Here is a 17,172-nt window from a genome sequence, read left to right on the forward strand (position 1 = left end):
AGGTGAATACCAACAAAAGTAAAAGTATCACTATTGCTATCGCAATGTATTCTTCATGCATTAGTACAATACTGGACAATGAACACACTTATCCCTGACCCAAGAAGCCCGGACCAGATTCAACCTGGGAACTGCAAAGATACTATCTGGAAACGCGGGCGGGAGTGGTTACCCGTCACTTCAAACAGCCCCTGGTGAGATGGTCATACACAATTCCGTCGGACCTCAGATGAGCAGAGATTTCAATCTCTTTTCATCCATTGGACGTCCGGCTTCACAAGGATGACCATACTACACGCAGAGAGCATATACAATCAATCACTCAGTCATATGACTTGGTTATTTCAAGCAGAGTTAATAAAACAGCAATATTCAACCTCTAATTCTTCAAATTCTACCTTGAGATTCCCGATTCCTCCCTGGACTGACAAGGGACTTCCCACACAGGTTTAGCGTTCCCGTACCGGAGAAAGTCCAACTCCGTTCAGTCCATGAAGGCGTGACTGGGATATCTCTCTGGGGCCTCCAAAGATGTTAGAGTTACTCTCACAGGTTGATCAATTTCCAAGTATATATATATTTCAATATACGGCCGGAGAAAAACCCACACATGCACACACACTGTGTATCGTGCGGATTCTGCAAAACCAGTTTTTAGTTGGGAGTTTTAGGCTTATTTATAACTTCCTGCTTTCAGTTAAAAACCATCAAACAATCAGATAATTACAACAATAGGATATATACGTCACTTTTACATAGAGTAAACTGCTTAATTATGTCTAGGCTATCACATGATATTATCTGTTCTGTCTTTCTCAGCACTAAATCTTATGACATACATAACAATGTTTTCTTATCTGTAGTATCTCAGGATGCCATGTGCATCCTCTTCTACGTAGTCTTCTGCGTGGTGGCTAGAATTTTTTTCCTGTTTTAAACAGCTTAATTCAAAACTGCTTATGAGACATTATTAATAAAAAATAAAAAAATAAACACATAATAAAATTGTAATTTCAATTACTCTTACAATTTCTTTGACACCTATTATTGATCAGTGTAAATAATAAACTATGGCTAGGTTCACACCACATTTTGCATCCTGTTGGAAAAAAAATAATTGTTTTTTGAAGATTGGAGAAAAATATATTTTTGATACTGTTGCCACTGACTTTTTGTTAGAAAAACAGAATCAACCCGGATCCTGTTCTTGAACAGGACAGAAAGAAAGCAGCCTGCATAATTTTTGTGTATTGTTGCTTCCTGTTTTAACCTCTTAACGCCGAAGGACTGATATATCCTTCCTCAGCAGCTGCTAGTTCGCACAGGAGGACGGATATATCCGTCCTGTGATGGCGCGGGTACTGCCACTGTACCCACGCGATCAGCGGTAGGAGCACGGCTGTTATACACAGCCTGGCTCCTGCTGCAACTGCCGGAATCGAAGCGCGCTCCGATTCCGGCAGTTTAACCCATTAAATACCGCTGTCAATAGTGACAGCGGCATCTAATGTGTTTGACAGAGGGAGAGAGCTCCCACTGTCACCCCATCGGCGCCCCCGCAAACAAATTGCGGGTCGCCGTCGGGTTTCCATGGCAGCGGGGGTCTAACAAAGACCCCCAGGTCTGCATTCAGCATCTGCCTGTTAGGCGATGTCGGAGGCATGACCTAACAGGTTGCCTGTCAGTTTTACAGACAGGCAATAATGCTTTGGTATACTAAGTATACCAAAGCATTATATATGCGATCAGCAGATCGCATAGTGAAGTCCCCTGGTGGGACAAAAAAAAAAAAATGTCAATCAGTTAAATAAAGTTGGTGAAAAAAAAAATAATAATAATTACAGTGAAAATCAAATAAAAAGTGGTTTTATTTAGTAAAAGTGTCAAAACAAATCACACATACACATATATGGTATCCCCGCGATCGTAACGACTTGAACAATAAAATGAACACATTAATTAAACAGCCGGATGAACGCCGTCCAAAAAAAACGCAAAAAACAACGGCAAAATTCTCTCTTTTCTCCCATTCCCCCCATAAAAAATAAAAATTAATCTATAAGTCCTATGTACCCCAAAATAGTACTAATGAAAACTACACATTGGCCCACAAAAATCAAGCCCCCATACGGCCACATTTGATGGAAAAATAAAAACGTTACGCCTCTTGGAATGCGGCGATGCAAAAACAAGTAATTTTTTTCTAAAAGGCTTTTTATTGTGCAAACGTAGGAAAACATATAAAACCCTTACATATTTGGTATCCCCGTAATCGTGCCGACCCATAGAATAAAGTGAACATGTTATTTACGCTGCATAGTAAACGGCGTAAATTTGTAACGTGAAAATCAATGCTGGAATAGCTGCTTATTTTCAATACTCTCCTAAAATAAAGTTAATAAAAGTTAATCAATATATTATAAGCATCTAAAAATTTTACAATTACAAAATACAACTCGTCCCGCAAAAAACAAGCCCTTATACGGCCATGTCGACGGAATAAAAAAAAAGTTACGACTCTTAGAATGCGACCATGAAAAAGCAAAAAATAATCCTTGGTCATTAACGTGCAAAATGGCCCGGTCATTAAGGGGTTAATGGTAAAGTTGTCCATGAAAAAACAGTCCCTTTCAACAGGATGCAAAAACGCAGTTTGAAACTAGCCCAACAGTTTTGTATGGTTCATTACAGCTGAAGATACCAACTATGTATGTTGTGTTATTTTGTGATTTTTTTTTAACCCATTGGTGGCACGTAGCGTAACTGTACATCACGGCCGTATAGGGGGACTATGGAGCAGGCTCACGGGCTGAGCCCGCTCTATTCTCAGCAGGCATCAGGTGTATATTATACCCGACACTTCATTACAACGACCAGGATCGGACACAATTACGAGATGCCGATGGTTGACATGGCAGCCTGGGAGGCTAAAGAAGGCCGCCAGGTCTGAAATCTTTGTGCTCCTATTAAAGGGGTATTCCTCAGGATAGGCCATCAATATTTGATCGGTGGGGGTCCCACTGCCAGGACCCCTGCCGATTAGCTGTTTTGAAGGGGCCTTCATTTCCCTTACTGCTCACAATGCGAATTGCCGACACGCTTGCAGCGGCGGTTTACAGTATTTCAGCCTTCTCCCATTCACTTCAATGGGAGAAGGTTGTAATACGATGAACCGTCACTACTGCTTTGTCGGCGATTCACAGTGTGAGCAGTGACCGGAATGAACAGGAAGCAGCGCTAGTACGAGCGCTGTGGCCCCTTTAAAACAGCTGATCGGCAGGGAACACAGCAGTCAGACCACGACCGATCAAATATTAACGGCCTATCCTGAAGATAGGCCATCAATTTTTAAGGACTGGACAACCCTGTTAAGTCCTGCCAGAGGCAGGGTGATATCCAAAATTTATCCATACTTTATAAAAATAGAGCCTACAAAAAATCTGCAATCTGTACTAAAATGTGTTCACCGACAGTTTATCTGAGGGTCCAAGAATTAAGAGGGGACTCGTGTACAATTTGTTTAATTTATGGGACAGATCTATATCTCCCACTGTAAAGGATCTGCCAGGCACAGCTTCTGTGTCTACGCCCATAGGTAATCAGTCTGCACCTGCTTCTATGTCTGTGAGACTGACTCCATCTTCCACCACTCAGGATGGCAGGCTTAGGAGTGGGAGAGCCTATCACAGCCTGGCAAGACGGAGCTAGCTCCCGCCCTCTGTCTATTTATACCTGCCTTTCCTGTTCCTCCTTGCTTGTGATTCTTCTCGTTTGGTTTCCTAGCCCTGCTGCAGCTTCTGAACTATTTGACCCTGCTTCATATTGACCCTGGCTTACTGACTACTCCCCTGCTCTGCGTTTGGTACCTCGTACACTCCTGGTTTGACTCGACTTGTTCACTACTCTCCTGCTCTGCGTTTGGTACCTCGTACACTCCTGGTTTGACTCGGCTCGTTCACCACTCTTGTTGCTCACGGTGTTGCCGTGGGCAACTGCCCCATTTCCCTTGCTTCTGTGTACCCTTGTCTGTTTGTCTGTCGTGCACTTATTGAGTGTAGGGACCGTCGCCCAGTTGTACCCCGTCGCCTAGGGCGGGTCGTTGCAAGTAGGCAGGGACTGAGTGGCGGGTAGATTAGGGCTCACTTGTCTGTTTCCCTACCCCGATCATTACACCCACACTGGTTTACACTAGTCAGCATATTCCATAATCCGCAGTATAGCTTCGCAGAGTCGTGCAGTCATACCAGTTGCATACACTGGAGGGAGCCAAAGTTACGTTTTCAACTTTAAAACCTCAATCCTATATACCATGGTTAAAGGAGGAGTGGATGAAGGGTGTGTTGGGATGGAGATGTGTTGTTATGATGAAAACATCAGTACCTCTGGGGAATCAGTGACCAGTGGATACCATAGAATCACTGCTGGCATCAGATAAACATGGCTTCTGACATGATAATGAAGATATATTTATTAGATGTCCTCAGTACAGAATAGCAATGATCTGGGTTGTTGTCAAGGAGGAGAACAGCTGTATCTGGGAATGAACTAAACAGGACAAGCAGGTAAGTGCACTTATACCAGGAACACATCTATTCCATGTAACACCTGCTCAGAAGACTTTGCCACCTGCATCTACACAGACTGAAAGCTATTGACTCCATATCAAACACACATTTGTCATATACCCTCTATTCTGCATGGATTATATAACATAATCCCCAGAAAGGATTATGGTAGTTAAATCTACAATCTTGTTACAATTGAAATGAATGAAGTAAGACATCATGTAGACAAATACTAAAAGACACAGATAACACATATGGCGGCCTGTGTTCATAAATATGTACTTTAATGTTATTCTATTCAAGTTGAAAAGAGGTCACAGTTATATGTATTATATAATGGCAAAATCTACCCTATGAATGCGTAGTATGCACTTGATACTGTGCTCCAACTCAAGCGTTGCCAAGAAAATGTTAACACCATAGACGAAAACCATATCAATATGAGAAGATTATAATATTGAGGTATATATAATTGACATGATCATAGACAAAATTACAAATAGTAACCTTACCTTTTATATATCAGGATAAGATTTAGTTTTCTTTTCAGATTCCTATTGTATACCTGTTATCTCCACAAGATTGATGATTTGAGTACTGACTTACATTTTTGGAACTACGTCAAGAAGATGCCAACCTGCAAACCAGAAGATATGTATTGGATAGAAGGATCTCAGAGAGGAAATGGATTGGAAAACTTCTATACCTTGAAACAAGAATTGGGAAGGTACTGTACCAATGTGCTGTGTCCCTTTAACATCTACGGATAGTTGATTTGCATGACATTGAAGGTACATTGGGCAGGATTGAACTGCCCCACCAAAGAAACAGAGACCCTTTCAGTGGGGCAAACAACAGAGATCATTATGTCCAAGAATGGACAACCCCACCTTAAAGGGTTGTCCCCTGTATCCAATCCCTTTTGTTAGAAGGGTTCCCTGCCGATAATCGTAGGGTGTCACAGGGAAAATTAAGCATTACACAGTTCTCATTGAAATCAATGGGCTGTCCTTGTAATGCATAAACGTGTTGGGTCCTCCAAATTGAGAGACACTCTTTGTATCCGCTCACCGCTCTGGCTAATAGACACGGATCCTAAATGGGGGGGACTTACCTCTAACTATGAATTCCCATATAGAGTTTTTGAAAAAGGGCTTTCTAAACCAGTCAACCGCTATAAGCTGCCACTGGAGCAGATCATGGGCTAGTAAAACTTTCCACTTTTTGGTGTTTCATTCACATATTACATGTATTCACATCTGAGTATCTTGCTTTAAAAAGTATAGCAAAAAGCAGGTAATTTGGTTTTGAACACTAGTCTTATAAATAATGTGTAAATGCAAAGCACATATTTCTGACACTGTGTAATATGTTTTAATCACAAAATTACATCAAATAACAGTATGACAACCAACACAACATTAAACTCATTATGCATCATGATATTTATATGGAAGTCTAGGTGTGGCTAATAACACTAAATGTGATAAACATGAAAAAACACTTCAGGAGCAGATGAGTAACAATGAGATGTGCAACAACTAAAAATCGAATCCACATCTTAGACACGTATTTTGGAGATTCATTTATCCAAATGCAAGTCTTAGGTAATTGAAGTGATCAGTATCTGGTAAAGAGCTTGATACATTCATCAGATATAAATTGGCACAGAAAATGAATCTTCAACTCCTGGAAGGTTTCATTCATTTGTTGTAGAACCTGGAGTTACAACAGAATGCTCCGGAGACATTAATAACATGTTTGCCAGATATGTGTGTGGAATCCCTCAGCATCTGCCACTGAGCAGAAATCATCTCATGTTAACTATTCTGTGGCTAGATGCAATAAGCCTGCAGTTTCAGACAAAGTACAAAAAGGGTAGGGACTGCTTTCACTAAATGTAACGGTAACTGTACTAAATTTAATTAGAGCGAAGGTCCTCCAGCATTTTTTTATATCTGAAATATATCTAAAATGAATAATAAAGTAACTGCAAATAGGCTAAATAAAAAATATCCTATCATGTTGTGCTTACAAATCCTATGCAGACCTATGTGTCTCCATGGTAACAGACTACAAACCCTATGTAGTCTGATCCTACAGTCATACTTCCTTTCATCTATCCCTAATTTGTTACTAACATACATAACATTTAATAGGTTAGCAAGAAGCACCAACGTATGGATGGTAATATGACTGCAGGATCAGCCTAAACACGAAGACATATAGATTTTTAATTGAGAACATTCTCAAAGTTGCTTCATTTTAGATACACTCAAACAATTAAAAAAATTGGTTGCAAAGGTGGACCTTACCTTTAAATACATTAGATGGTCCACTTAGTATAGGATGTGTTCTAACAACTAGAATACAGTAAGAAAGGGTGCAGTGTGTAACTCCATGCCAAAACATTCATTTTAGTTTACCCGTTTTCTAAAGGTCCCCCCTGGCATAAGATGTTCATAATTGCAGATGGAAGCTTCCATAATCAGCTTGTAAATGCTTGTTTTCATTGCTGTGCTTCTGCAGGGAAAACAAAAGATTGGCATGGCATCCATGCGATCCATATTAGCTAACCATGCCCTATTATTGTATATGACCGGTGGCATTTTGTAACAGACAACTCTTTTAACTGTAAAGACATTTTACATTTTGGCAAGGTAGTCATGAGATGCATCCGTACTATTCTACATTTTTCCATCTTTCCACCATTTAATCACAGTCATGGCTGAATGGCTTGTTTGCCTTTAAAGGGAAGCTGTCACCAGCATTTCACCTATTGAACTCCTACTCACCTCTTGCTGGCCGCTGCTGTAAAAAAGTTCATTGGCGTTATCTCCTAAACTCCTCACCCGACCGTAAAAAACTATCTGCAAACATTTTGTACCTTTTATATAATAATCCGTGAGTCTCGTTCGTTCCACTTCTTATGCCCACCCACCGCTGAAAACTGGCCCACCCTGAATGCTGTCAATGAAAAGTAAGCCGTCAATGAAAAGTAAACAGTCGGGGTTAACTCGGAAAGACATGAGGAATGAAGATATGACTCTTTTCAACCAAAGATATGACTCTTTTATGCTCATTAGCATACAGCACAGAAACACTAAAAAAACAGAATACTAAAGGTACAAAGCCTACTTAGAAGATAATTATAGGTTACATATAAATGATTTTTCACCCACTACCACCAGGTATTGCTGGTTTAATAGGTGAAATGCTGGTGACAGGTTCCCTTTAATGTGATGTCCTGCAAGTTTTAAATATGATTTTCGGCTGCAGGCACAGAAATGTCAATATTGTAGGACTGAAAGCGTACCTGTTATTTTAGATGACTTTTCAGAATATGCTGTTATGTGTGTGTGTGTGTGTGTGTGTGTGTGTGTGTGTGTGTGTGTGCGCGTGTGTGCGCGTGTGCGTGTGTGTATAAGGAATCACACTGTTTCTGGCCATTATATCACTTGCATACGGCACATTTCTCTCTCTCATTCTCAGATTTCCCTGAGCTAGAGGGCTTTGCACCATGTGAATTCAATTCAAAAACCCAATTTAGGCTGGAATTAGCTTTGTCCCAAAATTCACTTTAAATACTAGTAGTTATGAAAGTAACAAACATTCACAGATCTAGGTTTACGATTCTCTTGGTAGCTAAAGGGGTGTTCCCAGAATTAAAAAATGTTCATTTATTCTGTGGATCTGATCGCTGGGGGCCCCACCCATCACTAGAACGGGGGTCTCGAGGCACTGCACATCCCCCAGTAAGAGGAGCTTGAATGGAGCAGTGGTCGAGCAGGAGCCCTGCCGCTTAACTTAATCTGGACTCACGGAAACAGCCAAATGATGTACACGGCTGTCTCCATAAGTACAGATGTAGCCGTCTGTCTCTTGACTTTTAACGCATTAAATATACAAAGGAAAGATCCATTATCTTAACTTTTTAATGACCTTTCAATGGCTTTTGTTGTGTGATATCACGCTACAGCAAGTTATCAGAGTCAAGATAAAGATGGCTACATCCGTACCATAGACTTTGAATAGAGCGGCACCAAGCATGCTCGACCACCACTCTATTTACACTCCTCTCCCTTGCAGGGGGTGCAGTGAGGAGGAATAGGGGCTCGGAACCCCCGTTCTAGTGATCGGTCGGGGTCTAGTCATCGGTGGGAGTCTAGTGATCGGTGGGGACTCCAGCGATCAGACACCTATAATTGTCCATTCCGGGAATACCCCTTTAATGTTTTCCATTATTGATTAATAATAATTGCTTTAATATGGAACTAAGAATGATTGCACAGTATATAATAAATATGTCTAATTTTATAAGGCTAGTGTTTATATTTGCACACGCTCATTATCTGATAATGGACATATTTTTGTTATTAAAATTGTATGCTGTCAAGTCTGTTAATGACCTTGTAAGTACTCATGCATTTTACAAACTGTACATTGCCTTTCATCTGGGACTGCTTAGCCAGACTAAGCCTAATAAAATAATTGTAGATCCTGCAGTTTTAATCTGTTCACTTAGTTTCATCTGCACATTCAATGTTTCAAATTATTGCCTTTTAAATTCCCATAATACATTCATGAAGAACATCAAGCAATGTATCTTCAATGATTTACCCGTAGAGTGAATTGCTGTTCTCCCTAAATGTTAATTACACAAATATCTTTATGGTAAAAGCAGGACCATGTTAATATGACGACTGAGTTACTAAACACAAATTTGTAGTCTTCTTTTCTAACAAAATATGGTAGGTTGCTCAGGTTGGATATTTGTTTGTAAAAGGACCACTTGTCCCATCCCAAAGCATATGAGTATAAGAATAATGTCAATCACATGAACATTTCAAACATGACCCTTTCAATCTGATAACAAGGAATAAGCATTATCTCTTACACTGCTGTACAAGATCCGTGTGTACAGAGATATTCTCCGCTAGGAGCACTGCCATTGCCAATTGAGCATGCCATGAAATCGGAGGCATACAGAGGAACAGTAGAGGCCCCATGGACCTCTAAGGTAGCCCTATTATAAATACACGAGAGCCGTTATATGGTGGTGAAGGGTGGCAAGATTTAAGCCATTCAAAAAAAAAAAAAAAGAACATCTTAAACAAAAAGCATTGGAGATTTTTTGGGCTCAATTCCAAAAAAAATATGCTTGCCCATAGACAACAATATCTGCTGGAACATTTGGTAATGGCAGTATCATTCTTTGGAACTATACCAAGCAAGGACTGGGGATAGGGGGGATAGCTAATATATCAAAATATGAAGACATTAAGTCACAAAATATGCTGGTGTCAAAATGAAGAATTCAACAGGATAACAACCCAGAAGGTCAACCAAGAAATGGCTTTCAATGGTAGGCTTTTAGGAATGGCTCACCCTACTATGAGCTCAGACCTCAATCCAAAGGCTGTACAAAGAAGGCCTCTATACAATGATGAAAAAAGATGACGTTTGATAAACACTTGTTTACAAGGAAGAATATGATAGAATTGCAGGGTAATAAAAGAAAAAAGCAGTCCCACATGTATTAATCGAGTGGGATGCATACGTATGTAGCCAGCGGATTGTCGTTTCCTTAATTGATTTTTTTTTCCTAAACTGCAAGGTCATATAGAAGATTGAAAAAGGTCAACTCTATACACTTTGCCACCCATTGTATTGACATTAACTTTTCGGACTATTTTGATACTGTGTAATATTATACTGTTTGTTTGTGATTATTTACTGAATCACTTCTTTGCAACATGTTTTGCATGCAGTGGAGCTACTTCTACCGTTTTTAGATGTGAGGAAAAAGGAACACAAAAGTCTTATGCTGCAAAAATAATTAAAAAAACAGTAAGTATTTATACTTTCATTGCCCTGTGTGCCCCTTATCCCTGTGAAATTTGAACAAGAAACCAAAAATACATAAAAATGCACGTAAGCTGTGGAATGAAATGACCTTCTTAAAATTCATTTGACATTGTATGGTCATATCACAAGGGTAGACTATCAGTCAGGTGTATCCACCATGCAACCACCACACAGTAACCAGGCAATTTCACAACGGGTGTGTTCTGTGATTACCTGGACTCCCCATTCAAACACCCATCAGCCCCCCAATTGGTGCCCAGTAATACATTCAACATTCTATGCCTAATGGTCAGCTGGTGCCTTGTCGCCAGCTTGCTCTACCACTAGCACCTATCATTTCCACAGAACCCAGTGTGTACTGCATATATCATGTGCAAGGTGGTATACAAGCAAATAACATAATTTTTTTTATTATTATTATTATTATTATTATTATTATTATTACTGTTGCTGTTGCTGCTGCTGCTGCTGCTGCTGCTGCTGTTGTTTAGGTAAAGTTTAAGTTAAAAAAAAGTGCATTTATTACATAGAAATAATTGAGTAACCTCCTGAACAGAATCTGTTCACAATCGATTTATAAAGGATATTTTAGATACCCTGATACCAATACCAATGTGTGAAAAGCATAATTCGCATATTAGAATTAAGCAGAAGAGGTGTAAATTACCTTTCTGTGCCGTAAATCTTTAGCAAAATAATGGTTTGACAGGACTTTCCACAAAGCTTTCTCGAAATCTGTGTATGAAACTAGAAAAACAAGGCGGCATTCTTCCAGAAACTACTCTTGTCCATTGGCTGGGTCTGGTATTTCTGCTAGAAATAAGACATAATAACAGACAGAGTCCATTAGTAAGAGTAACATTTGAAGAAAACATCCATGTTTTCTAATCTTATACAATCTACCAAAATCCAGGATTCTGTATATATTTTTGGGCCTGCTCACATCAGCATTGGGCTTCCGTTTGGATCTCTGGTCATCTGTTCCGTCAGTGGAATAGATGAACAGAAAGACAAATGGAAAGTATCGTTTCTGTTTGCAATACTATAAAAATGGCCGGACACAACATAAAATGATTGGGGGAGGCAGACATGACCAGGGTTGCAGGGGAGAAGGATAGAGGTGAAAAGTTCAAATGGAGGAGGGGGAGGAAGGAGAAGGGGGGGGTGGTTAGGAGGGGGCGAGGTTAACAAAGGGCATATAGGAAGGGTGAATGCCAGGTTCGCGCCATTCACGCTCCAAGAAAGCAGGTTAGCCCTTGTCACACAGGACTGACCTGAGGCGCGATGCAGGCCCTGATGGAGCAAGTGCGGCAGGCTGTGGCGGAGCGGGGTATGGCCTGGCTTGAGGAAGAGCTCGGGAGGACAGGTCCGGCGGTCTCGGAGCAGAGGCTGTCCGCAGGGCTAGAGGAGGCAGCGGGAACGAGTGCGGCCGGGATGCAGGCATCGGCAGAGGAGTCGTCACCCCCCCCCCTCCGGCGTTCACAGCGGGTGCGGCCTCCAGAGCGCCTTAGCCCGGACGCTTTACCTAGGGCTCGGCGCAGGCTTGGGAGCCCCTCGAGGGACCCTTCGGGCCGGGCTTCCGCTTCCACCGCTAGGGGGCGGAGGTCCCGTCCAGGAGGAATCCCGGTCGCCGGTCGGGCCCTTCGGAGAGAGGAGGGCAGGATCCCAGGCCGGAGGGACAGCCTCCCGTCTCCAGGTCGACACCTCGTGGATCCACAGGCCACAATCGGTGGTGCTGCAGAGGCGGAGGGAGGAGGAAGCAGTGGAGGGAGAGCGGAGGTCGGGACGGCCCCGGACGACGTGTGGCGATTCCGAGGTCCAGGACGGTGGATACAGCTGTAGAGCCTGCGGCGCGTCATCAGGCCCCAGATGTCCGGAGGTGGGTGAAGTCAGAAGTGTGCCGATGGAGGATGGTCGTCGTGGGGGTCCCGTCGCCCCGGCTGGTGGGAATTCACGCAGTCTGGTGAGTCACTCTCACCGTTGCATACATTTCCAGCTATATTTAGATCCCCAGGGGTTGGTGGGGGTTTCCAGGGGTAGGCAGTTAGAGATGTTGAAAATAGTGGGTTGATGTCTACTGTTAGGGGAGGGGGGGAGATGTTCAGGAATTGCTTGGCTGTGTAAAGGCGTTGCTAGCGCGTTGTGAGGGGGGCAGGTTGCCTGCTACATCCCCGGTCGCAGCGTGGGTCCCTGCAGCAGGGGGGGGCAGAGAAACAGAGCACCCCTGAGGGGGGTTCCCATGGTGGAGGTCGGGGGGGTGATGGTTGCGGTTCAGACTGACAAGGATAAGGATGTGGATAGGGTGAGGTTAGATGATAAAGCAAAACGCGAAGTGTACGTTTGTTTTGAGGGGTTGTTGGGGGCACATTTAAAGCCTGAAGTAAAGGAAAAAATTTGGAAAGATGAATACGTCGAAATCTTCTCGCTTCTTCCCTTGGAAAAATGTAACTTAGATAAGGGTAAAAGGTGGGAAAGTAAAAAGGAGGAGGAGGAGAAGCGTCAATACCGTTTAATCCCTCAGACGTTTGTGAATTGGTTACAGGCGTTTGCCATTCTGGCAAGTGTTATAGGGGAAAAGGCGCCGGAAAATTGTCCCGGCCTTTTCGGGTACATGGATGCTATAGGTGAGGCGCATCGGTCGTATGGTGGTCAGACTTGGTTGCGGTATGACGAACAGTTTCGTCAGAGAAAAGCGGTTCGTCCCAACATTAGGTGGGACAATAAAGACATTGCCAGAGCCCAAAGGTAATGGCCCCGGCTAAGTTCTGGCAGTCCTTTCAAGTTGGGGGGGCTGGGGTTGCCGGCCCCTCAGGACAATCGGGACAATCGGGGGAGGGACAGGAGGGCGGTTGGGCTTGTGCTGGCAGTTTAATGATGGCTAATGCAAGTTCGGGGCGGGATGTAAGTTCAAGCATTCTTGCTCCTCTTGCGGCGGGACTTCGCACGGGTCCGCCAAGTGTTTAAAAAAAAGTAAAGGCAAAGTGGGGAGTGGTGGGGGCCATGGGGCTGACTCCGGTGAGGTGGGAAGAGATGGAGCCGTACCTAAATAGGTTCCCGGATAGGGAGAAAGGGGAGTTGTTGTTGCGTGGTTTTCAGTTTGGTTTTGTGATCCCTTCCCCGGCTCACGCGGTCCCCCTTTCTTTACGGAATTTGAAGTCGGCAATGGATTATCCGGAGGTGGTGTCAGACAAGTTGCGTAAAGAGGTGGGGTTAGGGCGTATGGCGGGTCCGTTCTTGTCTCGTCCCGTACAGGACATGGTTGTATCGCCACTAGGGGTTGTTCCAAAGAAAGAGCTAAATAAATTCCGGCTTATCCATCACTTGTCACATCCGCGAGGGTTGTCCGTCAATGATGGCATTGCCCCTGAACTGTGCTCGGTGGTATATATGTCGTTTGACGCAGCGGTTGAGTGGGTGCGACGGTACGGTGCGGGGGCCCTTATGGCTAAGACCGACATTGAAGCGGCCTTCCGGCTTCTCCCGGTTCACCCGGACAGCCAGCGGCTGTTAGGGTGTTACTGGGAGGGGGCTTACTATATGGATCGGTGTCTCCCAATGGGTTGCTCTGTGTCTTGCACTTACTTTCGAGGCGTTCAGTTCGTTCCTGGAGTGGGTAATCCGTGAAGTGGCGGGGTTAGAGTCGGTCATCCATTATTTAGATGACTTCCTGTGTGTGGGCCCATCAGGTTCGGGGGTGTGCGCTAATTTGCTGGGGGCAATCCAGTGGGTCGCTCATCGTTTTGGGGTTCCGTTATCCCCGGAGAAGACTGTAGGTCCCAGCACTTGTATAGTTTTTCTCGGCATTACCCTGGATTCGGTGGCAATGGAATGCCGACTTCCTAGTGATAAGCTGGATGCGCTGCGATTGGAGGTGAGCAGGACTGGTCGGCTTGGTAAGATTCAGCTGCGGGATTTGCAGTCGTTATTAGGGAAACTTAATTTCGCTTGCCGGATAATGCCCATGGGCAGAGTTTTTTGCAGGAGGTTGGCGTCAGCGGCGGCGGGGGTTAGAGCCCCACACCATTTTGTGCGGATGACACGGGAGCATCGGGATGATTTGGCAGTTTGGAGGGAGTTTTTACATTTGTATAATGGGAAGTCAAATACTTATTTCGCCGGTGGTGGATAATGGTCAATGGGAATTGTTTACAGATGCTTCAGGTAGCGTGGGGTTTGGTATATATTGTAAAGGACAATGGTGCGTGGGGCAGTGGCCGGGTGAATGGGTATCTTTGGGACTGGTTCGTAATCTTGTACTTCTGGAACTCTTCCCGATTGTGGTGGCGGTGGAAATTTGGTGGGAGCGTTTTTGAAATAGCAAGGTGCGGTTCCACTGTGATAACATGTGGGTGGTGGTGGCAATCAATAATGTATCGGCGTCTTCCCCCCTGGTGGTTAGGTTGTTGCGGCGTCTGGTGTTGCGATGTTTGTCACTCAATGCTTGGATTTTTGCGGTTCATGTTCCGGGGGTGCAAAATGACATTGCGGATTCTCTCTCTCACCTACAGTGGGAGCGGTTTCGTCTGTTGGCACCGGAGGCGGATCTGGAAGGGGTCACGTTCCCGGAACGGCTTTGGGACTTGGTTTGCGAGCAGCAGGAGGTTTGATTAAGTCCTCTCTAGCGCCTGGTACATGGTTGGCGTATGACGCGGCGTGGAAGGACTGGGTGTCGTGGTTAGCAGGTTTGCCCGAAGTCGGGTCTACGGAGGAACAGGTGGTAGCTTTGTTGGGCTTCTTGGGTCAGGTATCGGTAGAAGGCTGGTCGGTGTCTAAGGTGAATCGTTTTATTTCAGCTTTGGCTTTTGGTTTTAAACTAAGGGGGTTGGCGGACTTGACAAAGGATTTCTTGATTGTTCAGGCTTTAAAGGGATTTTGAAAAAAGGGGGCGGGGCGGCCGGACGGCCGTCGCCCGGTTTCTTTCGCGCTTTTGGAGCAGGTAGGTGACGTATTGGGGAAGGTGTGTTTTTCGGGCTTTGAAGTAGCATTGTTTCAGCTGGCTTTTTCGTGGGCGTTTTTTAGAGCTTTATGGGTGGGGTAGCTAGTTGCCCCCAGCAAGCAGAGAACGGGGGGTTTGCAATCGGAAGATGTACTAGGAGGCGGGGAGAGAGTGGAATTTTGGGTGAGGCGGTCAAAAACGGATCAAGGGGGTAAGGGTAAACGGGTGGTGCTGGGGGCAGTGGCGGGGGCAGGGATGTGCCCGGTGAGATGTTTTACACGGTACGCAGCACTAAAAAGGAGTAGTGGGGGGCCGCTGTTATGTCATAAGGATGGTTCCTTCTTGTCACGATGCCAGTTCACAGTGGTTTTCCGTAGGTGTTTGGAGGTGTTGGGGTTGGACAAGGCTGTTTACTCACCACACTCTTTTCGTATTGGGGCAGCTACGGAAGCTGCATCATGGGGTCTGGGGCCTGAGGTGGTGAAGTGCATAGGTCATTGGGATTCTGTGAGGTATAAGTCATACGTGCGTCTCCAATCCATGTGATTTGCGATCACGGCTGTGGCAGAAAGGGGGTTGTTTGCTCTTTTCTCTTCTTCATACCCCCCCTCTTTTTTCCTCCCCGATCTGTCTTGTCATTCCGCATTCCTCGTCTCTTAATTCTATTTCCGGTTTGTGTAATCTTTGATATTCTTCTTTTGCAGATGGCTCACCTGCACTAGTGTGGATACTTGGACACTCGTATGTGCACTGGGGGGCTTTGAGGGCTGATGTTTGGCCGGATGGGCGGCAACTGGGGTTCCAAAGGGCATCGGTGGTGATACGGTGGCTGGGCACGCGCAGCATGGTGTGGAGCCGAGTTTTGCCGGCTTTTCATCGGTATGCGCAGTTGGATCGGGTTCCTGATTTGTTGGTCCTTCATGTGGGGGGTAATGATTTAGGTACTCGTCCGTTTAGAGAATTAATTAGGGATGTCAAGTATGATCTTCTCCGGCTGTGGTCCTGTTTTCCGAAGGTGAAGGTGATTTGGTCGGGCGGTTTCCAGCTTTGTGGTAAAAAATGGGGTTTTTTTTGTCCGGCACTATGATTTTGAGGATGGCAAATATTGGCTAGGTGATGGAGTACATCTGAATGCAGTGGGCATTGACCTTTGGGCTTTGCGTATTCAGGAAGGGATTGAACGCGCAATGATGGATGGTGGGGGCTCGCATATACTTAAAGGTGGTTTAAGTATGCTCGTGTGGCGGATTGGGGGGTCCTTGGAGTTGGTGGTAATTTGAAGTGGGGGATTCATCAGAGGTATGGTCCCTAACAAGTACATAATTGCTCATGGATATGGGCGTATTTTGGCCTGCTGCTGGGTGGTGTCCCGGGGAGTGGTTTTACATACTTGGCAAGCCAACTGCGGAGTAGAAAGGTGCCCCTGAGCCTGTAGTTAGGCACCAAAGATTTGGAGCTCCAAGGACTTCCCTTTCCTAGTAATGTTATTTATAAAGTTATGTTTTATGTTCATGTAAATTTGTTAATAAAATGGCTGCTGTGGCCGAAATTTTCCAACCCACTGTCTCGTGTGTTTCACTGGGATGGGAGAGTGGCATGGAAGAGAGGAAGGGCCATGAAGCAGAAAAGGGGGGTGGACGGTATTGAAGGGGAGGTTAGGCAAAAGGGTTCGAAAGAGGGGCGAGCTCTGTAATCCCATGGTCATGATTTCAATGATATTTTTTTCTTTCAGTTTGCCTCCGTTCCGCTAGGTTTCTGTTTTTTTACACGGAAAGAATAACGCAGAACACTACGCTATTGTTT

General features: G+C 44.4%; 1 protein-coding gene across 1 annotated transcript in view; it reads left to right on the forward strand.

The window, feature by feature from the left end:
* The first annotated feature begins 4,317 nt into the window (after positions 1-4,317).
* The window catches only part of LOC142647748 (calcium/calmodulin-dependent protein kinase type IV-like), a 92,693-nt gene continuing 79,838 nt past the window's right edge, over positions 4,318-17,172 (forward strand). The window contains exons 1-3 of the mRNA XM_075825388.1: positions 4,318-4,562; positions 5,116-5,292; positions 10,337-10,415. Coding sequence (XP_075681503.1) covers positions 5,195-5,292; positions 10,337-10,415 — 177 coding nt within the window. The 5' untranslated portion in view covers positions 4,318-4,562; positions 5,116-5,194. The remainder of the gene's footprint in view (positions 4,563-5,115; positions 5,293-10,336; positions 10,416-17,172) is intronic.

This window comes from Rhinoderma darwinii, chromosome 1, assembly GCF_050947455.1.
Source record: "Rhinoderma darwinii isolate aRhiDar2 chromosome 1, aRhiDar2.hap1, whole genome shotgun sequence".
In the NCBI taxonomy this organism is placed as follows: domain Eukaryota; kingdom Metazoa; phylum Chordata; class Amphibia; order Anura; family Rhinodermatidae; genus Rhinoderma; species Rhinoderma darwinii.